We start from the raw sequence: 26,310 nt of genomic DNA on the forward strand, positions 1-26,310 counted from the left end.
TCCATAGGCCTCTATGTGATCTGACACCTCACTGCTCCCCCTCTCCATAGGCCTCTATGTGATCTGACACCTCACTGCTCCCCCTCCCCTCCCCATAGGCCTCTATGTGATCTGACACCTCACTGCTCCCCCTCCCCTCTCCATAGGCCTCTGTGTAATCTGACACCTCACTGCTCCCCCTCCCCTCTCCATAGGCCTCTGTGTAATCTGACACCTCACTGCTCCCCCTCCCCTCTCCATAGGCCTCTGTGTAATCTGACACCTCACTGCTCCCCCTCCCCTCTCCATAGGCCTCTGTGTAATCTGACACCTCACTGCTCCCCCTCCCCTCTCCATAGGCCTCTGTGTAATCTGACACCTCACTGCTCCCCCTCCCCTCTCCATAGGCCTCTGTGTAATCTGACACCTCACTAATCTTCTCTTCTTGCTAGAAAGATGGAATTGAGCTGATCTTTTCAGTGAGACCTTCAGATTAGAAGGAATAGGATGGAGCTGCAATGCCAATTCCAGCCAGCGGACATGTGTGGCGCTGTTTTTGGAAGATGCTAACAATGTTTTCTAACCTTTGGCCATAGAGGGGGGCGGGGCATACAATGTTTGCCCCCCCCATTAGGTGACCCCCTGACCCTCTAAATACTTATCATTAATATGATGTGAAGACCCAAAAACATGACACAAGACGCTGTGGTGGCTACAACATTGATGTATTTTCATGGTAAAGTTTTTTTTTTTTTAACAGAGTCACAATCGAGAACGATCTGCTGCGCTTCGCCAAAACACGAGAACGAAAGAACAACATTCACCGACAAATCATACAAAAGCATCCCCCAGCGATCGGCGATTGTAACTCCCACCCCCAGGAGCCCAGAAACAAGAGAGAAACTAGGATTTTTTTTTTGTTAACTATATCATTGCCAAAGTGAACGGGGCGCCGACTACCACCGGGTGCAGCCATTTGGTCGTCTCATAGAGTGTAAGCTCTTGGGATCAGGGCCCTCACCCCCTGTAGTTCCATAGGACTATGTTATTAGTCTTTGTATATGTCCGCCGGGATTTGTAAAGCGCTACAGAATATGATGGCGCTATATAAATATTATCATTGGCGCCAAAATTCAGCCAATGGATGCAAGAGTATCCTTAAAGGGATTGTCTAGAATTAGGAAAACATTGGAAGGAAGCAAAAACTCTCCCGCACCTGCTCGCTGGCTGTGTGTGGTACTGCAGCTGTAATACCAATCACCACCAGGAGCCCAGAGGGGGCGCTCTATGTTTTTCTAATTCTGATAAAACCCTTGTAGATATTATAAAGCCGGAGCGCTCTTAAAGGGATGATTTTTTTGCATAATGCCAATTCACTTCAATGTTTCTAACCAGAGTGTGAAATAACTCGGCCACAACTTCTAATGACTAGTTTTAGGATTTTATGAATGAGACCTTGTTGGATAAGGTTCTGCACAAAGCAACCAATCATTTTCCATCTCTCATCTCTGGAAAGTGAAAGCAGTCTTCTTATTGGCTGCTACGAAAAACTCATCCACTTACAGACCAAATTAATCAATCCAACCAACAAAATGGCCGCCACCGTGCAGGTGCCGCGTTCACTTCCTGCTAACCGTTTCTTTTGGTACAAATAGCATTAACCCCTTGGCTGCCAGTGCTCCACACCGGGGACCGCCGTGGCTTTCCCCACTAGCATCCGAAAGGCCGATACAGGGGGTGGGGGTGGGGGGGGGGGGGTATACAAAATGTTATTGAAAAGGTTATAAATTTCCTGTGAAATTGTCAGTTTAGAAAAATATAGATTACAAAAATAGCTGAATAATAAAAAGAAAGGACTCGTCGTCCGGGAGATCGGCAGATTCAGGTTTTTGATGATCCAAAAATATTTGCTAAACACGATGAGTGAGAAAACAGAACGGACACCCCCCCCATTACCCACAATGCCGTGCACCAATCATCTCACAGGACTTAACAAGATAATTACATCAAAATAATAATCACATTCAACATTTATTTATTTATTTTTAATAAGCTTAAAAAGTGGCGCAAAAAATAACTTTTTTTTTTTTACTTCTTAAAATGGCAAATAGTGTTTTTTTTTTTTTTTTTTTGGTTAGGTTTAAGACAAAAAACACAGACGGCGGCTACGGGAGAGGGGGCGGGGAGAGACAGTCAGCGACCGCTTACAGTCCATCCGTGGCATTGGCTGAGGGATCAGAGATGGCGGGGGCCTGGAGGGCGCTTTACATTCCTGATCAGCGGCCCCTATCCGGGAATTCTGGGATAACGGGGTGGGGGGGGGGGGTCCTCAGTTACTCCCTCTGGAGGGCCCGACCTGTCCTGCTATACAGAAAACCCATTGATATGAGTGGATGTCGTGTAATACTCCAGTTCACCTGCGGTGGCGCTGTAGGGAAGTTGACCCCTTACTGGTTTCCCTACGGATCAGAGCCGACCTCGGGGGACGCTCTGCAATCAGATAATTGCAGTGCTGGGATAAGGTTGGAGATTCGGTAGAGGAAGGATTTAGGAGTCTTTATGGGTATAATACATCATGGGGCGCATTGGTTTCCGAAATATGGTACCCAAAAAATCTTGCTCTGTGTATCCTCCTGGTTTTTGTAGAGCGATTGGTGAGACTTTTACCCACTGATTCCAGCTTAATAACCTGTGTACTGATACATACATACATACATACATACATACACCTACCTCACACCTACCACCCCTTGTGGACCAATGTGCTGCTCTATCACTGACTTCCCCGAGCTCTAGAACGTGTCCACCCCTGATTACCTTGAGCTCCAAAACATGTTCTGCTCTGTAGAACATGTCCACCCCCTGACCGTCCCAATCTCTAGAACATGTCCACCCCCTGACCGTCCCAATCTCTAGAACATGTCCACCCCCTGACCGTCCCAATCTCTAGAACATGTCCACCCCCTGACCGTCCCAATCTCTAGAACACGTCCACCCCCTGACCGTCCCAATCTCTAGAACATGTCCACCCCCTGACCGTCCCAATCTCTAGAACACGTCCACCCCCTGACCGTCCCAATCTCTAGAACACGTCCACCCCCTGACCGTCCCGATCTCTAGAACATGTCCACCCCCTGACCGTCCTGATCTCTAGAACATGTCCACCCCCTGACCGTCCTGATCTCTAGAACATGTCCACCCCCTGACCGTCCCAATCTCTAGAACATGTCCACCCCCTGACCGTCCCAATCTCTAGAACATGTCCACCCCCTGACCGTCCCAATCTCTAGAACATGTCCACCCCCTGACCGTCCCAATCTCTAGAACATGTCCATCCCCTGATCATCCCAAGTTCTAGAACAGGTTACAGGACATTAAGTAGCCATTACCACTATAGGTGCACCACCCGCCTCTCTCAGGTAATCTCCCACCTATTTGGACCCGGGACACCAATGGGCTAGTCCACCTGATTTGACTCTACTTATTTCTCTCTCTCTCTTCAAATCCCTAGAACATGTCCACCCTTGACGGTCCCAAACCGTCCCAATCTTTAGAACATGTCCACCCCTGATCTTTTCAATCCCTAGAACATGTCCACCCCTGACGGTCCCAAACCGTCCCAATCTCTAGAACATGTCCACCCCCGGCTCCTAAGAATCTCCATGGGTAACACAGAGGTCCGGATCGTTACATTAGTGTCTTGCGCTGGAATGACTGGAGGTTTCCTTCCGCCCCCCTGGAGGACTCCTGGTCCCTGTCACTGCTACAATCAGCCATTAGCACTGTCCTGGATATCAGGGATGTTTACAGGAGATATCTCCCCCTCTGATTACACCACAAATATAGCGGCAGCATCTCCCACCGCCTCCTCCAGGTCCTTATTTGGCTTTGGTCACAAAACAAGAGTATTCTTATCACTTGAGCGCAGAAACAAGACAGCGATGACCCTGGAGACCCCTGCGGCGGCCATTACTAGGGATACACCCAGGCTATGGCTTGTGTCCTATGGAGGAAGGGGAAAAGCTAGAGGGGTCTGAGGTATCAAAACCGTCCCGAAATAACCAAGGAAACTCAGATTTCAAACAGCAGAATGTGAAATGAGATTCGCACTGTGATTGGTCGCTTCCATTAATCTCTCCTGATTGGTGGCTTCTATTACAATAGATGTACCCCCCCCCCCAAATATTTTTTGAAGTGGTTTCATAGCAGCAAACTGACCCTTTCCAACCAATCAGAATTCAGCTTTTCAGTACCAAAAGTGGAATATAAAATGAAAGAAGCGATCCGATTGGTGCCACTGGGTCCATGGAACAATCTGCCCTCCGATAGGTTGCCTCTTAGTGGTCGTATAAATCCGCCTTCAATATAGCAATTGTCCGCAACACAAAACCCAAATATCTCAGCCGTCCCTCACAGGTTGTGAATCATTGCCGAATGGGTGTGGCCTAAGAGAGTGGGCGTGGCCAACATTTTCCACAATCGGTCCCGCGAGAGAGACCTTGGCGGATACAGGATACCCAGTCATAAAATACAGAGTAATTTTATTATAACACAAGTTTATCCACAGAACGTGAGTAAAGACGTGGCAGCTCCGCAGGTGCTGGACTACAACACCCATCATACCCTCAAATACATTAACCCTCTCCGCTCTGCGTAGCCGTACAGTGACCACATTGGCACGTTAGGAGTGTACTAGGAATTCTCACATTGATAGAAACAACACCCCCCCCCCCCCGAACATGAAATCACTGAAGTGCCCCCCCACCTAAAAAAAAAAAAAGCCAAAAAACCCCACATTTTTGCAATTTTCTACATAATAAAATACTTCCCCCAATTAAAAACACAGACGAGAGGAGACGTTCTATTATAAAATATACAGAAGATCCACAGAAATCACCAGGGAGGGAGTCTCTACAGTTATGGCGTCGCCTCCAAGCACCGGCTGTAACAGTTTTCGGGATGGGGGTGGAGGGTTTCTTGGCCGATTTTAGGTGCTTAAAAGAAAATCCAAAACCGGTGTCAAATTATCACCGGATGAAGGGGAAGAGGGGCACAAGCTGCAGGGGGCAGCGTACAAGAAGGTCCTTTGGCTTTAATGGTTTCAATACTTGGCTTTAAGAAACACTGAACTGATGTAAGGAACCGACGTAATGAGAAGGATGGAGACGCAAGACCCCCCCAAATCTACACAGACCGGTGAGTAAGACGTGACACGTGCAGCCCAGGCTCCGTCACACCTTGTCCCGGTCCATTCACCCGGCACAGAGTCACAGCCTGGGCCTTAGGGATCCGTATCGGATGCTGTAATAATCTTCTGCCCCTTTAAGGGCAGGATGATAGGTCCATAAAGCAAATCTGCAAATCGAGATTCTCCTCCCACAAAATAAAGTGACCGCTCCCTCGTGTGCAACTGCAGAACATTGAGCATTCAACATTTCTTTGGTGAAAAAAAAACAAAAAAAAAAACCCTCACTATATCAAAAACTTCACAAAAATACCCCCAAAACCTTAGATGGAAAAATAACTAGTTAGGGGATTGCTTAAAGAGAACCTTTCACCACCTCACACACGTGGATATGGAAAATTCTAAGTGCCCCTGAATCTGTGTTTCCAGCCCCCACAATTGCTGAGATATCAGTCCCAGTATCTGATCAATCAAATCTTCTCTCCCTGTCAGAGAGGAGGAGCTGGGAGGGGGCGTGTGTGATAATAATAAAAGATAATCATAACACACGCCCCTTCCACTGCGGCAGCTCCTCCTCTTTGAGTGTAGAAAGGATTATAATGGTCAGATACTGGGGCTGAGATCTCTGCAAAAAAATTTTTAAGAGCCCCCAAACACAGCCCCTTCAGCATGGTATGTTCATCTCCACATGTGTGGGGTAGTGAAAGCTCCTTTATAGTGGGGCAGCGCCTGTATGGATGACAGCGACCTCTAATAAATAAGACAGGGATGGAGTAGTGACCCCCTACGGTCTCCAAAAAGGACACTAGGGGCGCGGCCGTTTCCCATAATACTTTTAGAAAAAAAAAATGACTCTCCAGACCCTAAAAATTAGTCCAACGAATGCCGACTGGTCCACAACGAAAAACAAGAGTTGCCCCTCGAGTACCTCCAGAGCCGGCACACTATAGGCAGCCATTATGACAACCGTAAGTAAGACCAGGACTCTCCGGCTTGATACAAAGTTTCGCCGGATTCTACAAAGTGACCGCCGCGTCTATGCGAGAAGTGGGTGCAAGTAATGGAATATGCTGGTTTTTCTGGATTCAGAGGCTGAATGAGGCCCTGGAGGGGCAGAATCAGGTCTATGGCGCCGGACCACGATGACACCGTCCGCGTCCCACAACGCAGAAAACGGAGGCAACTTTGGTCTGAATGAGATCCCCGCCCGCGATACTTTTACATTCGCCGAGTAGACGCTGCACGATATTAACGAGATAAAAAAATCATCATGAAATACAACCCAACAGGAATGCGGAAAAAAACAACCCCCCCCCCCTCCCCCCACAAAGAAAATGTTTGGTTTTATAAAGACTTTTCTCCATGAATATGAAATCTAAAATAAAAATATAACAAAAAATAACAAAAATTTTCATTGTTACAGAATTAAGAAGATTAATTTTTTTTTTTCTCTTTTTTTTCTTTTTACGTGGAGACCAGACGCCCCTCGTGTGATGAGAGGAAGGATCTGCCCCGGGGTAAGTGGAGAGGAGACAGTCGAGATGTTTGCGGCAGATACTACAATATGATGCAAGGCTTTTTATCCTTAAAGGGGTTTTCTGATGCAGGGATTCCCATGAGTAGGGGGTCGTTCTTGGCGTGTTCTTCACAGTAACGCATGAGATCAGCCGAGGCTTTGGAGACCTGAAGGAGGAGAAGATAAAAGCAAATACATTAAATAGGGACAACACAGGACGAGGAGGTCATAGACCGGAATATGTACTCCAAGAGCAGAGACTCTATGGATCTCACTGCCACAGGATGATGTCATGCTAGATACATGGTACAGGGTCAGGAGGGGCCGGGATGTCTGCAGTGTAATAATATTACATGTTATGGAGGATACATGGTACAGGGTCAGGAGGGGCCGGGATGTCTGCAGTGTAATAATATCACATGTTATGGATGATACATGGTACAGGGTCAGGAGGGGCTGGGATGTCTGCAGTGTAATAATATCACATGTTATGGATGATACATGGTACAGGGTCAGGAGGGGCCGGGATGTCTGCAGTGTAATAATATCACATGTTATGGATGATACATGGTACAGGGTCAGGAGGGGCCGGGATGTCTGCAGTGTAATAATATCACATGTTATGGATGATACATGGTACAGGGTCAGGAGGGGCCGGGATGTCTGCAGTGTAATAATATCACATGTTATGGATGATACATGGTACAGGGTCAGGAGGGGTCGGGATGTCTGCAGTGTAATAATATCACATGTTATGGATGATACATGGTACAGGGTCAGGAGGGGCCGGGATGTCTGCAGTGTAATAATATCACATGTTATGGATGATACATGGTACAGGGTCAGGAGGGGCCGGGATGTCTGCAGTGTAATAATATCACATGTTATGGATCATACATGGTGCAGGGTCAGGAGGGGCCGGGATGTCTGCAGTGTAATAATATCACATGTTATGGATCATACATGGTGCAGGGTCAGGAGGAGCCGGGATGTCTGCAGTGTAATAATATCACATGTTATGGATGATACATGGTACAGGGTCAGGAGGGGCCGGGATGTCTGCAGTGTAATAATATCACATGTTATGGATAATACATGGTACAGGGTCAGGAGGGGCCGGGATGTCTGCAGTGTAATAATATCACATGTTATGGATGATACATGGTACAGGGTCAGGAGGGGCCGGGATGTCTGCAGTGTAATAATATCACATGTTATGGATGATACATGGTACAGGGTCAGGAGGGGCCGGGATGTCTGCAGTGTAATAATATCACATGTTATGGATGATACATGGTACAGGGTCAGGAGGGGCCGGGATGTCTGCAGTGTAATAATATCACATGTTATGGATGATACGTGGTACAGGGTCAGGAGGGGCCGGGATGTCTGCAGTGTAATAATATCACATGTTATGGATGATACGTGGTACAGGGTCAGGAGGGGCCGGGATGTCTGCAGTGTAATAATATCACATGTTATGGATGATACATGGTACAGGGTCAGGAGGGGCCGGGATGTCTGCAGTGTAATAATATCACATGTTATGGATGATACGTGGTACAGGGTCAGGAGGGGCCGGGATGTCTGCAGTGTAATAATATCACATGTTATGGATGATACATGGTACAGGGTCAGGAGGGGCCGGGATGTCTGCAGTGTAATAATATCACATGTTATGGATGATACATGGTGCAGGGTCAGGAGGGGCTGGGATGTCTGCAGTGTAATAATATCACATGTTATGGATGATACATGGTGCAGGGTCAGGAGGGGCTGGGATGTCTGCAGTGTAATAATATCACATGTTATGGATGATACATGGTGCAGGGTCAGGAGGGGCCGGGATGTCTGCAGTGTAATAATATCACATGTTATGGATGATACATGGTACAGGGTCAGGAGGGGCTGGGATGTCTGCAGTGTAATAATATCACACGTTATGGATGATACATGGTACAGGGTCAGGAGGGGCCGGGATGTCTGCAGTGTAATAATATGACATGTTATGGATGATACATGGTGCAGGGTCAGGAGGGGCCGGGAGTGTAATATTATCCCGTTATAGGTAGGTTATAAGGGTAGTTTGAGAGATGATGTTACCTTTATCCTTTCTATGGACGCCTCCACCTTCAGTTGCTGGACGGTTCTCCGCGCTTGTGCGATGTTATTGGTGCTGGTCGTTTTGGTCGACATCTTTGGTGAAATCTGTCAGAGAAAAACGAAAACAAAAAAGTTAACAAAAAAAGGAAAATCCCAAAACAGCAGCTTGGAATAGACGCCGCACGATGGGGAGGAGGAACCTGCACCGGACCAATCAATGGATGTAGAGACGTCCCCCTCCAGTCACCTGGTGGATACAGCCCCCCACCCCCCATCCTGTTTGATGGTGACTTATTCTAGAGGTATAACTAGTGGGGGTGGGGTAACTAGTGGGGTAACTAGGGCCGTGTGATCCTATAAGTGTGCAGAAGACACATCGGATGTACATATAATGCATGAGGATTGAGAACTTTGCAAAGTTTCCTGCAAAGTAAAATTCTACAATTTTATGCTTGCAGGTTGCACACAGAGCTATGCGTCTCCATGGTTACAGACTACAATGAAACCTGTGTAGTCCTGCAATCTTCTCTGCCCATTAATTACCATTTAGTAGTTTTTTGGGTAACATATGACTGCAGGATCAGACGAGACACAACCTGTGCAGTCTGTTACTATGGCGACACATAGGTCTGCAGATCAGCTGCGTACAGTTACATTTAATTTGCTAAATCATTTTCTGTATTCACTTTAGAGACCCTGGAGAATTGTTGCTGTAGTGGACAATCCCCGGTGCCCCCCGCAGAGCTCACGTGTTATCCCGCGGTCACATGGGCAGCAGAATGTGCAATGCTCGGGGCTTTACAAAGCGCAAGCGTCAGCACTGGAGAGAAATCCCTGAGCGCCGGCATCCAGCCAATCAGCAGCGGACGAGGAGCAGGACAGGGAGATAGTGCTGTCATCAGACCCTCCAGCAGATGGAAGCGGCTTGTGGTCAGATCACAGCATTTGCTATCCCAGTGTAAAGGTGAAGCCGGGAGCCCGGGTGCTATGGGTGATGCACCCGCTGCTCTCCGGCGCCATGTGACCTCTTAGGCGCCAGGGAGATGATTACAAGGTTTTACCATCTGCAGAATAGTTGACATATTTGGGAGAGGTTTATACAGAATGTGTGTCACACACCAGACAGAAAACCAGGTCACATCCCCGAATAACCTCACGAGAAGCTCAAGCCCAGGTGAGTGTTCATGGGAGACAGGAGGGATCTATGGGCAGAATGAGTGGCACCAGCGTGGCCACAGAAGAACCACGGGTCACGTATTGGTGGCTTTCCTGTAGGACTCCAATTGCAATTTATCAATAGAACCACAGCCCCAACGAGGACCCCCTACGGCGCGCCCGGAAGCCACGAGGACCCCCTACGGCTGGCCCGGAAGCCACGAGGACCCCCTACGCCGCGCCCGAAAGCCACGAGGACCCCCTACGCCGCGCCCGGAAGCCACGAGGACCCCCTACGCCGCTCCCAGAAGCCACGGGGACCCCCTACGCTGCTCCCGGAAGCCACAAGGACCCCATACGCCGCCCCCGGAAGCCACAAGGACCCCCTACGCCGCCCCCGGAAGCCACAAGGACCCCCTACGCCGCTCCCGGGAGCTTTGAGGACACCTACATTACTATCTGCAGCAGATTATTATCTGACGCCCACATCAGTATTTGGAGCTTGTGACTCAGATGACAGGCAAAAAAAAAACAAACAGAATAAGCTCAGCCCCATAAACTGGTGAATGAGCGCGGGGCGGGAGGTGCAGGTATGTGTCTCTCGTGTCCATTATGTATTCAGGGATCATGACGTAAACCTGAGAAAGTCCAAATTATTCACATGACTGACGGAGGAAATAACGCAACCACCCGACATAATACAGCGCCACACCTACAGGGCACGGGACCTGGACACCTACAGGGCACGGGACCTGGACACCTGATGATCCCATGATAATGAGCCTCCAGGTCATATAATGGAGGCGCCTCCAGCATCACATGTGGCACCCCCTAAACTCCCATGTAGTCTTCAAGGGTTCTACATGCAAGGTGTAAGTGGTGGTACATGCACGAGCCTCCATTCATCTTTATGGGACTCCTGAGTGCTCAGCTGTCCCGGGCACTGCCATAGTAGCGTCACATGGGTGGGCATCTCTCTAGTCACCCCCACAACAAGACATGCCCCCCCCATCGTACAAATAAGACACATCTGGTGGTTCCTGTGGATGGGTCATGGAGGCCGTTTCACATGTACCGGTTCCCGTCATGCCAGTGTGCGGCCTCCGGAATACACCGGCTCTTCTGTCTGGAGGTATATGGGGCTGTCAGAGTCTGTTTTGGGGCTGTCCAGGCATTTAGGATAGAAGCCGCAGTGTGGAAATCACCCGTCCTGTAATAGTGAGGAGGCAGCTGGCATTGTGCCCACCCTGCCACAGCCACCCTTGTGTCTTGGGGCCACACATGTCGGGACTATGGAGCCTTTAGTCTTGGATCCCTCCTGCGTTTCCTGTTGAGCAACGCTCACAATTCTGCACATGTCCTGTCGGCTGGGACCCGGCAGCAGGGAAAAGACGTTGAAGTTTGCAGGTTTCAGGAAGTGGAGCGGGCACCGGGCCAAGATGTTCTGCATCGCTGTGCCGAAATGTCTGGACCAGAAAGCAATAAAGCCCCGAGCACCGGGGAGCAAACAAGGTCAGCGCTGGTAGGGATCGCATTATACTGGATGCGGAAAACTGAAAGGGAAACACGACCCATGTGACCCACGAATTCTCTGGACAGATCGGGACTGAAGAGCGGATTCACTTTATTATCATATTAATGACCTCTTCATAAGGCAGGTCACAGGTCACCAAGATGTGACCGGTTGGGGTCTGACACCTTAAAACCCAGACCCCACACCGGTCTCCAGCGCCTGGACTACACATGTCCTGCCTTGGACCCGTAAAACAAATGCCGGAGCCTTGGTTATAGATCCAGGCTGTGGTTATCTCCTTGTATTTGCTTTCCATGACCCCCGCGTCTTCTAAAATCCACTGTTAATACTAATGAGTCAGAAGGGCTCTGTGGGGTGCTACCAGAGCCCCTACATGATGCAGTTTCACAGGCTGTTACACTGTGCAAAGAGTAATGCCCCCCCCCCACCCCCCACTGTGTGTTCAAACTTCCTCTGCTCCTCTTAGATTACATCAGGCGGGGAAGGGGAGATGGTGTGGGCTGAGGGAGCTGGAAGACAGTGTAACAGCCTGTGAAGCTGCAGCGCAGAATGGATTTGGAAATGTCCCCTAGAACACTTCCAGTTCATTAGCATAATTGTCAAAAGTTGATGTCAGTAGGAAGGAGGCCATGGATAACACATATAAGATGATCCCACAGTCCCGGTGCCTGGATCTAGGAGTGATGTCCCTGGTTTATCATGAAGGATTAGGAATCTAAATTTCCTTTAACACCTACATCACCCACACAATCCGGTAACCTGCCTCTGAGCCCGATATTCGGACCCCCTGCCAATCGGCCGCCCCGTTTACCTGCGGACCCCACACCAATCAGTGATTCTGGCTCCAGATGGGCACAGGTGGCAGTGGCAGAGGGCTCCACCAATGTACGGTGGGTGTCCTGCAGCCATAGGAAGAGCCTTTGCCATGCAGTGGATGTGTCCATAACTCTTGTGGGGTCCAGGTGTAGGATCCCCTTATAATAAAAGTTCATGGGGTCCAGAAGTCATCCAATAGACGCCCCCCCCTTAGGTTATCCGGATACGTCAGACATTCCTGCTCAGATTTGCCTTGGACTTAACCCTTTGCATGTGAAGGGGATGCATCACCATTCCAGTCACCGTCCTCTGTGTGTGAACGCGGCTTTACCCGCAGAGCAGACGCTTCCTAGTAAATACAATCCCCCATGTCTGGAATCTCAGCCGGTGAGGGGGGGTCATTAATGTTTACAGCGGGGCCCCACCACACAGCGGCGGTACAGAAGAGTCTCCTCGTGACGGGGATTGCACTTCGTTTCAGTGTGTCAGGAGGAGGAGGAGGGTCACGTCTGGGCTGTGTCGTGCAGTTTCATCAGCTCACGTGCCGCTGCCATCCCCGGAGTCACATTGGCATCTCACAAGTCAGCAGATTGTAATGCACCCGATGCAGGACTACCCCGCCCCTCCCTGCCAGGGTGGCTGATAACAGAGGACAACAGCTTGGATTGCAGTGCTTGTAACAGCTCGTGTCCCTGCAGCCACATTGTGACCCCGTGGGGAGGATCAGGATTTGGCAGCGATCAGAGTCACAATGATGAGAAAATCCTCCTGAATGGCCTCGTATTTTACATCTGTCACCGAGTGAAGGGAGGAAACAGAACAAGGAGCAGCAGCTTCCTCCCAGGGGGTCCCCCGGCAGCTGGCTGGGTGCTGCCGCTCTATGGGGGCTTCACCAAGTGCAAGGCATTGGCTAAGCTCGTCAGGATTAGGTTCACATTCACTGACAGCAAGCAGAGATAGAAAAACATGTACGATTTCTTACAAAACAGGACCACATCTAGTGGGTGAAGCTGCAAAATAAAGTGACTGCAACCCAAATTCCTGCAGCCCCCCTCCCAGTACCCCCACGACTCGTACAGTCCTCCCCCCCCCCCCCGCATCCCCTGGAGCTGCTACCCCATTATCCCTCCCCAGACCCTGCAGCCCCCCAACCCCATCATCCCCCCCCCCCCCCCGAGACCCCGCAGTCCCCCCCGAGACCCCACAGTCCCCCCCGAGACCCCACAGTCCCCCCCGAGACCCCACAGTCCCCCCCGAGACCCCACAGTCCCCCCCATTTCCCTCCCCGAGACCCCACAAGCCCCCCATCAGGTACAGTTGGGCTGTTATGTGGACGGCGCTGACGTTCATCCAGAACACTACACCTCGGGCCGGGTGACAGCAGCCGACCTGTAATCAGGTTATAAGACGGCGACCTATAAAACCTGTGACCTACTCCGAAGGAACTCCACAAATCCACCTCTAGCCCTCGCAACACATTAACCCCTTCACAGCCCACGGTGATGAGCTACAATGCAGGAGGCAGCACGAGGCGCCCCCCTGCATACAAGGGGCAGCACGAGGCGCCCCCCTGCATACAAGGGGCAGCACGAGGCGCCCCCCTGCATACAAGGGGCAGCACGAGGCGCCCCCCTGCATACAAGGGGCAGCACGAGGCGTCCCCCTGCATACAAGGGGCAGCACGAGGCGTCCCCCTGCATACAAGGGGCAGCACGAGGCGTCCCCCTGCATACAAGGGGCAGCACGAGGCGTCCCCCTGCATACAAGGGGCAGCACGAGGCGTCCCCCTGCATACAAGGGGCAGCACGAGGCGTCCCCCTGCATACAAGGGGCAGCACGAGGCGTCCCCCTGCATACAAGGGGCAGCACGAGGCGTCCCCCTGTATACAAGGGGCAGCACGAGGCGTCCCCCTGCATACAAGGGGCAGCACGAGGCGTCCCCCTGCATACAAGGGGCAGCACGAGGCGTCCCCCTGCATACAAGGGGCAGCACGAGGCGTCCCCCTGCATACAAGGGGCAGCACGAGGCGTCCCCCTGCATACAAGGGGCAGCACGAGGCGTCCCCCTGCATACAAGGGGCAGCACGAGGCGTCCCCCTGTATACAAGGGGCAGCACGAGGCGTCCCCCTGCATACAAGGGGCAGCACGAGGCGCCCCCCTGCATACAAGGGGCAGCATGAGGCGCCCCCCTGCATACAAGGGGCAGCATGAGGCGCCCCCCTGCATACAAGGGGCAGCACGAGGCGCCCCCCTGCATACAAGGGGCAGCACGAGGCGCCCCCCTGCATACAAGGGGCAGCACGAGGCGCCCCCCTGCATACAAGGGGCAGCATGAGGGGTCCCCCTGCATATAAGCTGCATTCTCCTATGAAGGTTTAGTGTAGGTTTTATCTTAAAGGGACGGTACATGTAAAAGTGACAAGTTTTGGGCTACACAGAATCCTGCACATCCAAATCTAACGCCCATGACTAATACTGGGGCGACTCGGACTGCGACTCCACTCACGTGCCCAAAAGGTCGCTGTGTGACCCCTAACTAATGTAAAGGAAAGGGGTCACACTGCAGCCCTGAGGACATTTCGGGTCAGTCTTGAGCACTGCTGGGGTCCAATCCCTTTTATTAGATTAGGGGTCACAGACCTTCGCTGTGTAATCTGCCTAATACTCTACAACACAGGGAACGTTACAATTGTATCAGTCTGGACACGTTGTATATACATTGTATATTGTGTGATTAGGGGTCTATGAATAACCCGGGGAAGCCCCTTACTGCAGAGTTCGGGGTCCATCAGACTAAGGAGCCTACGAGACCCCATCAACTCTCACTACAATATACACAAAGTGTAACGTTATCCCGGGGGCCCCCTGTGACCTCACATCCCAAAATGCTGCACAGCCCAGGACCGGCGAGGACCAGAACCTCGGCCCGGAGGGACTACAGGGAACAGAGAAATGGATCTGCATTCCTGGAAATCCTGGATTTCATGTACAAATGTGTTTACCCAGGACTCCAAACTCCACAATGTGGGTTATAAGACGAAAATACAAGGACTGGAACAATCCGGGACCTGATACAACAGGAAAAATCAGAAACATGGGGCCGGCCGCCTCCAGACACCAGACCAGGGGCTATCACTGCAGCATCCGGCCCGATGTGGTGTGTGCATGTACATAGCCGCCACTGATTACAGTCAATACCTCCCCGAGACATCAACAATCACTCCCATCAGAGCTCACAATCCTCCAGCCCACAAGGGACAATGGTTTAAAGGTGAGGGGACAATAAAGCCCTTGTGACTCTCCGAGTTATCACCTCTGGGTTTCTGTTACACAATCGCCTCTTGTTAACCCCTTCAGAGAAAGTTTCTACCTCCGGGAAATGTGGGAACTTCCTGAAGTGAGAAGACGATGCAAGACTTCTGCAACTTTCACCCACAAGATGGGAAAAATGGCAACCCCACAAAGATCTTAGCCCCGTCCATGACAACCGGGTGCTGTGATATCAGGGGATAGTAAGCAGCCGCCATGTGTGGAGCCACAGACCGGGCCGGCACCAGCACTGGGTATACCAGGGCAAGTCCTGGGGCCCAGAGCTGCTGAGTGGCCCACATAAGGCTGTATATAACACATCCGTAAGGGGGTGAGGGGGGGTTGTATCTAATTAATACATGGGGTGAGAGGGATGTATATAAAATAACCACGAGGGGGCTGTTTAGGATAATAAACTTGGGAATATTTTCGGAAGAGGAGCTCCCTCCTACCTCTGCCCAGTGATGACATCACATCTCCAGTAGCAGCTCCCTCCTACCTCTGCCCAGTGATGACATCACATCTCCAGTAGCAGCTCCCTCCTACCACTGCCCAGTGATGACATCACATCTCCAGTAGCAGCTCCCTCCTACCACTGCCCAGTGATGACATCACATCTCCAGTAGCAGCTCCCTCCTACCTCTGCCCAGTGATGACATCACATCTCCAGTAGCAGCTCCCTCCTACCACTGCCCAGTGATGACATCACATCTCCAGTAGCAGCTCCCTCCTACCACTGCCCAGTGATGACATCACATCTCCAGTAGCAGCTCCCTCCTACCTCTGCCCAGTGATGACATCACATCTCCAGTAGCAGCTCCCTCCTACCTCTGCCCAGTGATGACATCACATCTCCAGTAGCAGCTCCCTCCTACCACTGCCCAGTGATGACATCACATCTTCAGTAGCAGCTCCCTCCTACCACTGCCCAGTGATGACATCACATCTCCAGTAGCAGCTCCCTCCTACCTCTGCCCAGTGATGACATCACATCTCCAGTAGCAGCTCCCTCCTACCTCTGCCCAGTGATGACATCACATCTCCAGTAGCAGCTCCCTCCTACCTCTGCCCAGTGATGACATCACATCTCCAGTAGCAGCTCCCTCCTACCTCTGCCCAGTGATGACATCACATCTCCAGTAGCAGCTCCCTCCTACCTCTGCCCAGTGATGACATCACATCTCCAGTAGCAGCTCCCTCCTACCTCTGCCCAGTGATGACATCACATCTCCAGTAGCAGCTCCCTCCTACCACTGCCCAGTGATGACATCACATCTCCAGTAGCAGCTCCCTCCTACCACTGCCCAGTGATGACATCACATCTCCAGTAGCAGCTCCCTCCTACCACTGCCCAGTGATGACATCACATCTCCAGTAGCAGCTCCCTCCTACCTCTGCCCAGTGATGACATCACATCTCCAGTAGCAGCTCCCTCCTACCTCTGCCCAGTGATGACATCACATCTCCAGTAGCAGCTCCCTCCTACCTCTGCCCAGTGATGACATCACATCTCCAGTAGCAGCTCCCTCCTACCACTGCCCAGTGATGACATCACATCTCCAGTAGCCGCTCCCTCCTACCACTGCCCAGTGATGACATTACATCTCCAGTAGCAGCTCCCTCCTACCACTGCCCAGTGATGACATCACATCTCCAGTAGCAGCTCCCTCCTACCACTGCCCAGTGATGACATCACATCTCCAGTAGCAGCTCCCTCCTACCACTGCCCAGCGATGACATCACATCTCCAGTAGCAGCTCCCTCCTACCACTGCCCAGCGATGACATCACATCTCCAGTAGCAGCTCCCTCCTACCACTGCCCAGCGATGACATCACATCACACTTTCGGTCTTTTCACCCATGGATAATAAGAATAAAGAGACTGCAGGGCGGGGGTATTTACAAGCTGAGGATGCAGGTCCCTGCTATCACTGTGCAGTGAGGGGCTTTATTTGGCAGGACCCCCACTCTGTGTAGTGATCGATATATTTATTAGTGATTTGGGAATCCCCCGATGTATGAAGACGTCTATGTATGAGACCCCCACAGGAGCACAGGGCGCTATCTGTTCCCCAGGGCGGGATGTCACAAGCGCTCTCATTGTGTCACATCACTATCATGAGGATGGCCGCCCCCAGCCGGGGGTCTTCTCACCAGACGACCACCTGCTGGGATAATTACAGGGGTAAGCAGCCAGTTACCAGGGAGGAGACAACTTCAAGACCTGCAAACACTCAGATAAGACTCAATTAGCACATGGATGCCAAGATCCTGGGAAGAGAAAATATCACGGAGTAAAGAGGAGGGGGCGAGGGGTGAGGGGGCGAGGGGGCGCCTTATCAGCAGGACACAAAACCTGCCCGCCAAGGCGCAACTGATAAAGAGGACTTAGAAATGATCCGACAACGTTTCCGTCTGATATAAAACTCCTGTTGAGCTGAAGTTACATCCTTGACTTGTCCTAGAAAGGAAAGCTGGGTGCTAGTTTGTCAAGTCACCCAGCTTTACTAGGCTCCTGAATAGATTGGGAGGGGTCATTCAGAGGTCACGGTGTGTTTGGGGGTTGGTGGGATGAGCACCCATTACCACATAGGTCCCGGCCATGTCTGCAGAGGCTGATAAGACCCCCGGCACCCTCTGTGCTGCCCGTTATCAGCGCCCAGGTGACCCGGTGTGGTACCAGTCTGTGCACCATTCATTTCTAGGAGCAGAGCGCCACGTAGCGCCAGCGGACACAACACACTACAGTCCACGGAGGGGCCTATATGAGGCGTCTAGGATTCTCATCTATCCAGATACGTCCTATATAGTAGCAGTGTCCTCTATATGGCCTATAGGGTGAAGCACTGGAGGATTAGAACTCTGCAGAACATGCAATACCTACAGCACCCGGGCCATTATTTTGGGCAGCTCATCTGCTCAGTGTGGATGTGCACCAAGGATTTGGTTACTAACTGAAAGTGGCTTTTCCAGTAGGAACCTCTCATCCCTTACAACTTTCAGTGTGTGGACTACAACCCTCAGCATCTCAATTTCTGCCGTAGCTTTACCCTGCGACCCTTCTCTAGTGGCTTCACCTTTAAGCTTTCCTGTGTGGGTGCATCCGCTTCCATGCACCGCCCCGGCCGCCTGCGTAATTCTGTGTATGTTGGGCCGCTCCCAGAAGAGGAAAGCTCTGGAGTGTAACAATCCCACGTGTGCCCCGCAGGTGCCCCTGACCTTCAACCTGGAGCAGCGCCATAGGACTACAACCCCCAGCCTGCGGCTGTCAGTAGTCAATGTGCAGAGAGAGGAGCAGCAAGGGATGGAGCAGAGTGTTAGATAAGAGCCGCAGTGTGTTACAGCTTCACCTTCCCCTAATCCCGCAGGCTACACAACAAGGATGTTAGACTATGCAAATGAGGTGGTGATAAGGTTCCTGGTAGAGAGCTTCTCGCTTCCTGATAACCCGACCCATAACGAGACTGGACCCACAGGGGGAGGGGGCAACATCTGGTAGTGTCCCCTTGTTACAGGTAACATCAGCCTCACCCTCTGTCACATGGCACCGCGCCAGCCTGGCGCTACCCGCCCGCAGGTCACCAGAGAGGAGGGAAAAATAGGTCATGAATGTTATTCAAGGTGCTGGGGCTGATAACTGCGAGCCAAACGATAAATAAGAGACGTCAGTTTGATTCTGGGAAAATGTGAGAGGATTTGCATGTGCAAAACTTTTAGGCCACGTTCACACGCAGAGTATTGACAACGCAACTTAAAGGCTCCGACCCGGAACACATGGAGGTAACATTGCGTTACCCGAGCGTTTGGTAAATGTGCCGGAAATGGAACATTAACTCAATGTTTCAACAAAGCAATTCAAACCCCACGTGTGTAAGAGCGGCCTTATTCATCAACCACCAGGATGAAGGACTGTAAACCAAACACTGACATAATGGTGTGCGCCCCCTCTGGCTGGATCCGCTCCTCTTTCAGTTCTTATGCCCTTTTTACTAAGGAAAAAAAAAAAGGCTTAAGAATTATGCAAATGAGCCTGAGGGGCTCCAGGTTCCATCAAAACCTACGGAGCCCCTCTTGCTCATTTGCATAATTTAAAAAGCCCCAAAAAAACCCACCAAAAACCCCATAATCTAAAAAGAGGATAAGATTCTGCCAGAGGGAGCACACACCAGTATGCCATGTGCTTGGTTTACAGTCCCTTCATCCTGGTGGTAGATTTCCTTTAAAGAAAAAACAATGACTAAGGCTGAAGCAAGCGTAGCGGCGCCTCCCAATGGTGGCAAAATGTGCAGCAGCCTCACAGTAGGTAAAGGTCACAGAGGTGAGGACTAGGGCTGGATGCCAGGGCCCGCGCTGCATGTGTACGGGCGCGTGTCTACAACAATTAATGCAAAAGAAGATTCCATTCAGCCAAGTCATTGTAATAATCTGGGCCATGGGGAAGGATGGGCACAAAGATGGCAAAATAACGCAGGAGGCAACGGGAACCCATAGAGCTGTCTGAGGTCACATACAACACTCAGGGAAGTGTTCTGCATCATAATCAGGTCTCTGGGGTAAATTTATGGCCTGAATGCCAAAAAAAAACAAAAAACTGCATTTATGTGCACTCATCTGTCACCAAGTTTTACCCCATTAAACTAATAGTCCCCTCAGGTAGGGGATGAAATGTCCTTTCAAAATTCCCTTTTTATGCAAAACATCTCACCTGTTTAAAAAAAACCCTTCGCCAAAGTCAGGCAAATATGACTCATCTTTCACATGAGACGAGTCAAGTTTAGTGATTGCAGGGGGATTGTCACATCAGAAGCCACGATTAGTTTGATAGTAGAAACAATCTTTTTGTGTCAACATTAGAATCTCACCTTCCAGATCCCATCAGGCTTGTGGTTCTGTGAGCTTCAGAACTGGACATACAGGCCGGAGCTGGATCAGTACCTACAGCTCGCGTTTTCCCACATTGACTTGTGCTGTAGCTCACAAAGCCACAAGCCTCATGTGATCTTAAAGAGGAGATTCTAATCTTTAAATATAACACAGAAGGTTTCTTCCTGCTACAGAACAGAAGATGAGGCTTTAGAGGCGTCACTACCCCTCCAACCTCTAAACTTGACTCATCTCATTTGAAAATGATGTGAGAAGAGTCAAATTTGCCTGAATTCGGTGGATTTTAATTTTTATAGGTAAAAGTGAGATATTTCACATAAAAGAGGGAAATGTGAGGGGGGAGTAGTTTAGTGGGGCAAAACCTGGTGACAGGGAACAATAAATGAATTGGAGAAGAGAAGGTGCACCAGACCTGGCAGTCACGCCCACAGTGCACTTAAATGCTAATTTGCATAAAATAAAAAATTTCAAGGGATTGTCCAGGATTGAAAAGCTCAGCGCTGGAGTGCGGGATCTTTAAGATTTCTCTTCTTTCTTGTCCCGGATTTTCACTTTGTGTTTAGTTTCTCGTGACCCGGGAATCCCTGTAGTACCCGTGTTAGTGCCCTCGCTGGGGGGGTTTGTCGTGATGAAATCCCACCGCCTGCAGAGCCGAGACCTTCCTATGGAATGCCAATGTTTCTCTTCCAAACGCCTCAATTATCCTCCAGCTAAATATAGTCGTCTCGTCTCGCTTTGCAGTTGTTCCCGTATAGAAAGGAGAATCATAAAACAAGGAGCGGCCGGAGAACAAACACGGGAGCCGCCGGCTTTACATTGTGGGAAGGTTTCACTCCAGTTCCCAGGGAAGATCTTATGTAATTCCATCACCAGTCCTGTGGGAAGTGATAACAGGGGGGACCCGGCAGGACCCCCGACCCCCGGGCCTAGTGTAGCCATGCTCAGCACAATCCTATCCATCGCCAGGGCATGTGGAGACCCTTCCCTAGAATCCAAACCCCCTACATCTACTCAATAGGATCCGATTCTGGATAAAAGGATCCGAATGTCAAAGACAGAAAACCCCTTTAAAACTACAATTCCCAGCATGCCCCGGCAGCATCCACAATAGAATCTATACTTCTATAGCGGCGTCATATTCTGCAGCGCTGTACAGATGACATGTACAAGGCCTGGTCATAGAGTAACCTATATGAGAAGTCCCTGCACAGCTCGTCAATAGAGGTTAACGAGTGACTAAAGGTCAGCGGGTCACGGCACCCCCAGAGTGCATCACCTGTGCGGAGACATTCAGATGGTGCAGCTACACAAACAGATGTGAGGTTATAACCTTAGTCTGGAGCAGCCGTCACCCTCCACAGCGCACAGTGTCACGTCCTGAGCTCCCAGACACTGCCATAGCGCCCCCTGTGTCCATGACCACTGCTGGGGCTCATCCTATGTATCAGGGGGTGCACACAGTCACGTCCTGAGCTCCCGGACACTGCCATAGCGCCCCCTGTGTCCATGACCACTGCTGGGGCTCATCCTATGTATCAGGGGGTGCACACAGTCACGTCCTGAGCTCCTGGACACTGCCATAGCGCCCCCCTGTGTCCATGACCACTGCTGGGGCTCATCCTATGTATCAGGGGGTGCACACAGTCACGTCCTGAGCTCCCGGACACCACCATAGCGCCCCCTGTGTCCATGACCACTGCTGGGGCTCATCCTATGTATCAGGGGGTGCACACAATCATGCCCTGAGCTCCCGGACACTGCCATAGCGCTCCCTGTGTCCATGACCACTGCTGGGGCTCATCCATGTATCAGGAGGTGCACACAGTCACGTCCTGAGCTCCCAGACACCACCATAGCGCTCCCTGTGTCCATGACCACTGCTGGGGCTCATCCTATGTATCATGAGGTGCACACAGTCACGCCCTGAGCTCCCAGACACTGCCATAGCGCCCCCTGTGTCCATGGCCACTGCTGGGGCTCATCCTATGTATCAGGGGGTGCACACAGTCATGTCCTGAGCTCCCAGACACTGCCATAGCGCCCCCCTGTGTCCATGGTCACTGCTGGGGCTCATCCTATGTATCAGGGGTGCACACAGTCATGTCCTGACCTCCCAGACACCGCCATAGCGCCCCCTGTGTCCATGGCCACTGCTGGGGCTCATCCTATGTATCAGGGGGTGCACACAGTCACGTCCTGAGCTCCCGGACACCACCATAGCGCCCCCTGTGTCCATGGCCACTGCTGGGGCTCATCCTATGTATCAGGGGGTGCACACAGTCACGTCCTGAGCTCCCGGACACCACCATAGCGCCCCCTGTGTCCATGACCACTGCTGGGGCTCATCCTATGTATCAGGGGGTGCACACAGTCACGTCCTGAGCTCCCGGACACCACCATAGCGCCCCCTGTGTCCATGACCACTGCTGGGGCTCATCCTATGTATCAGGAGGTGCACACAGTCATGTCCTGACCTCCCAGACACCGCCATAGCGCCCCCTGTGTCCATGACCACTGCTGGGGCTCATCCTATGTATCAGGGGGTGCACACAGTCACGTCCTGAGCTCCCGGACACCGCCATAGCACCCCCTGTGTCCATGGCCACTGCTGGGGCTCATCCTATGTATCAGGGGGTGCACACAGTCACGTCCTGAGCTCCCGGACACCACCATAGCGCCCCCTGTGTCCATGGCCACTGCTGGGGCTCATCCTATGTATCAGGGGGTGCACACAGTCACGTCCTGAGCTCCCGGACACCACCATAGCGCCCCCTGTGTCCATGACCACTGCTGGGGCTCATCCTATGTATCAGGAGGTGCACACAGTCATGTCCTGAGCTCCCAGACACTGCCATAGCGCCCCCTGTGTCCATGACCACTGCTGGGGCTCATCCTATGTATCAGGGGGTGCACACAGTCACGTCCTGAGGTCCCAGACACAGCCATAGCGCCCCCTGTGTCCATGGCCACTGCTGGGGCTCATCCTATGTATCAGGGGGTGCACACAGTCACGTCCTGAGCTCCCAGACACTGCCATAGCGCCCCCTGTGTCCATGACCACTGCTGGGGCTCATTCTATGTATCAGGGGGTGCACACAGTCACGTCCTGAGCTCCCGGACACTGCCATAGCGCCCCCTGTGTCCATGACCACTGCTGGGGCTCATCCTATGTATCAGGGGGTGCACACAGTCACGTCCTGAGCTCCCAGACACTGCCATAGCGCCCCCTGTGTCCATGACCACTGCTGGGGCTCATTCTATGTATCAGGGGGTGCACACAGTCACGTCCTGAGCTCCCGGACACTGCCATAGCGCCCCCTGTGTCCATGACCACTGCTGGGGCTCATCCTATGTATCAGGGGGTGCACACAGTCACGTCCTGAGCTCCCAGACACTGCCATAGCGCCCCCTGTGTCCATGACCACTGCTGGGGCTCATTCTATGTATCAGGGGGTGCACACAGTCACGTCCTGAGCTCCCGGACACTGCCATAGCGCCCCCTGTGTCCATGACCACTGCTGGGGCTCATTCTATGTATCAGGGGGTGCACACAGTCACGTCCTGAGCTCCCAGACACTGCCATAGCGCCCCCTGTGTCCATGACCACTGCTGGGGCTCATTCTATGTATCAGGGGGTGCACACAGTCACGTCCTGAGCTCCCGGACACTGCCATAGCGCCCCCTGTGTCCATGACCACTGCTGGGGCTCATCCTATGTATCAGGAGGTGCACACAGTCACGTCCTGAGCTCCCAGACATAGCCATAGCGCCCCCTGTGTCCATGGCCACTGCTAGGGAGGTCACACAGGAGACAATACACATACAATAAGCTTGAGTAAATAAGTGAAAGCTGCCCTGAAATCCGTCCCATTGTTCCCTGTTATCAGCCACCTGTGACATCTATAGATGGGCTACAGACACTGAAGGGTTACAGGAGTGATCAGATGGATATTCAGGAACCCTGATGCCTCATGGATAGTGATGTGAGCGGTCAGTGGGTGACATAATGTCCCTGCGCTTCCCCTGGGACTGTGCATTACATGCGGTGACTCAGTCATGTTCTGCGGAAGCATCATGTGCCGCTGCAAGGCCGTGTGAGGGAGATGATGCGTCAGCGGCCCCCGGGAGGTCACACACTGAGGTCCTGCTCCGCTGCCTGCACTCCCAGTGCCGGAGATTTCCCTCCCAGAACCTCTTTCCCACAGATTCAGAGCTGGGGCCATGTGAAAAGCCAAAGCACACAATTCCGTCAGCTCAGAGCTTGTTTTTCGCGGGAAGACGGATCCTGGGACGTCAGAGCGGATGAAGTGTTTATGAAGTGTATACACAGAGTGGCACAACAGGGACGACGAGGCACAGCCGCACCGCGGCACATCAGTGACGACGAGGCACAGCCGCACCGCGCAGAGCGGCACATCAGGGACGACGAGGCACAGCCGCACCGCGCAGAGCGGCACATCAGGGACGACGAGGCACAGCCGCACCGCGCAGAGCGGCACATCAGGGACGACGAGGCACAGCCGCACCGCGCAGAGCGGCACATCAGGGACGACGAGGCACAGCCGCACCGCGCAGAGCGGCACATCAGGGACGACGAGGCACAGCCGCACCGCGCAGAGCGGCACATCAGGGACGACGAGGCACAGCCGCACCGCGCAGAGCGGCACATCAGGGACGACGAGGCACAGCCGCACCGCGCAGAGCGGCACATCAGGGACGACGAGGCACAGCCGCACCGCGCAGAGCGGCACATCAGGGACGACGAGGCACAGCCGCACCGCGCAGAGCGGCACATCAGGGACGACGAGGCACAGCCGCACCGCGCAGAGCGGCACATCAGGGACGACGAGGCACAGCCGCACCGCGCAGAGCGGCACATCAGGGACGACGAGGCACAGCCGCACCGCGCAGAGCGGCACATCAGGGACGACGAGGCACAGCCGCACCGCGCAGAGCGGCACATCAGGGACGACGAGGCACAGCCGCACCGCGCAGAGCGGCACATCAGGGACGACGAGGCACAGCCGCACCGCGCAGAGCGGCACATCAGGGACGACGAGGCACAGCCGCACCGCGCAGAGCGGCACATCAGGGACGACGAGGCACAGCCGCACCGCGCAGAGCGGCACATCAGGGACGACGAGGCACAGCCGCACCGCGCAGAGCGGCACATCAGGGACGACGAGGCACAGCCGCACCGCGCAGAGCGGCACATCAGGGACGACGAGGCACAGCCGCACCGCGCAGAGCGGCACATCAGGGACGAGGCACAGCCGCACCGCGCAGAGCGGCACATCAGAGACGAGGCACAGCCGCACCGCGCAGAGCGGACTGTCATATGTCCCAATCAGCTGCTCTGTGCAGAACTACGGACCATGAGGCTTTATATTCCTTCTAAACAGCGCCACTCTTGTCCACAGGTTGTACCTGGTATTGCACATTGGTCTCCATTTTCTTGTGGCAAAATGCTACGGCCATGTGCAGCCCAAGATCGGAACACACGTTCGGGGGGAATCAGGATACCAGGAGCATGCAAAGTGCACCTAAAAAGCTGCAGGGGGAACCAGATCAGAATCATTAAGTTTTGTTCTGACCCCGGCTGCTGCAGAATCCTTGCCATATGTAAGAGCCACCATATGACTACACCATAGGATCTGCCCCTATGCCCGATCACACGGCGCCCCCTAGAGAGTCCCTGCAGACACGTGGGGCAGTCGTCACATCTACAAGTTACTGCACATTGCAGCAGAATCAGACAGATTGTCGCTGGACTTCGGTCTCATGATCCCCAGTGACTGCATGCCTCAAATACCTCAACGCTAAAACC

General features: G+C 52.4%; 1 protein-coding gene across 2 annotated transcripts in view; it reads right to left on the reverse strand.

Annotated features, from left to right (window-relative positions):
- Positions 1-848: 848 nt before the first annotated feature.
- GNG12 (G protein subunit gamma 12) overlaps positions 849-26,310 on the reverse strand; it is a 58,662-nt gene continuing 33,200 nt past the window's right edge. For both annotated transcript variants that reach the window (XM_072128184.1, XM_072128186.1), the window contains 2 exons: positions 8,784-8,888; positions 849-6,847 (listed from right to left, as the gene is read on the reverse strand). In XM_072128184.1, coding sequence (XP_071984285.1) covers positions 6,722-6,847; positions 8,784-8,876 — 219 coding nt within the window. In that variant the 5' untranslated portion in view covers positions 8,877-8,888 and the 3' untranslated portion in view covers positions 849-6,721. The remainder of the gene's footprint in view (positions 6,848-8,783; positions 8,889-26,310) is intronic.

This window comes from Engystomops pustulosus, chromosome 10 (genome assembly GCF_040894005.1).
Source record: "Engystomops pustulosus chromosome 10, aEngPut4.maternal, whole genome shotgun sequence".
NCBI lineage: Eukaryota > Metazoa > Chordata > Amphibia > Anura > Leptodactylidae > Engystomops > Engystomops pustulosus.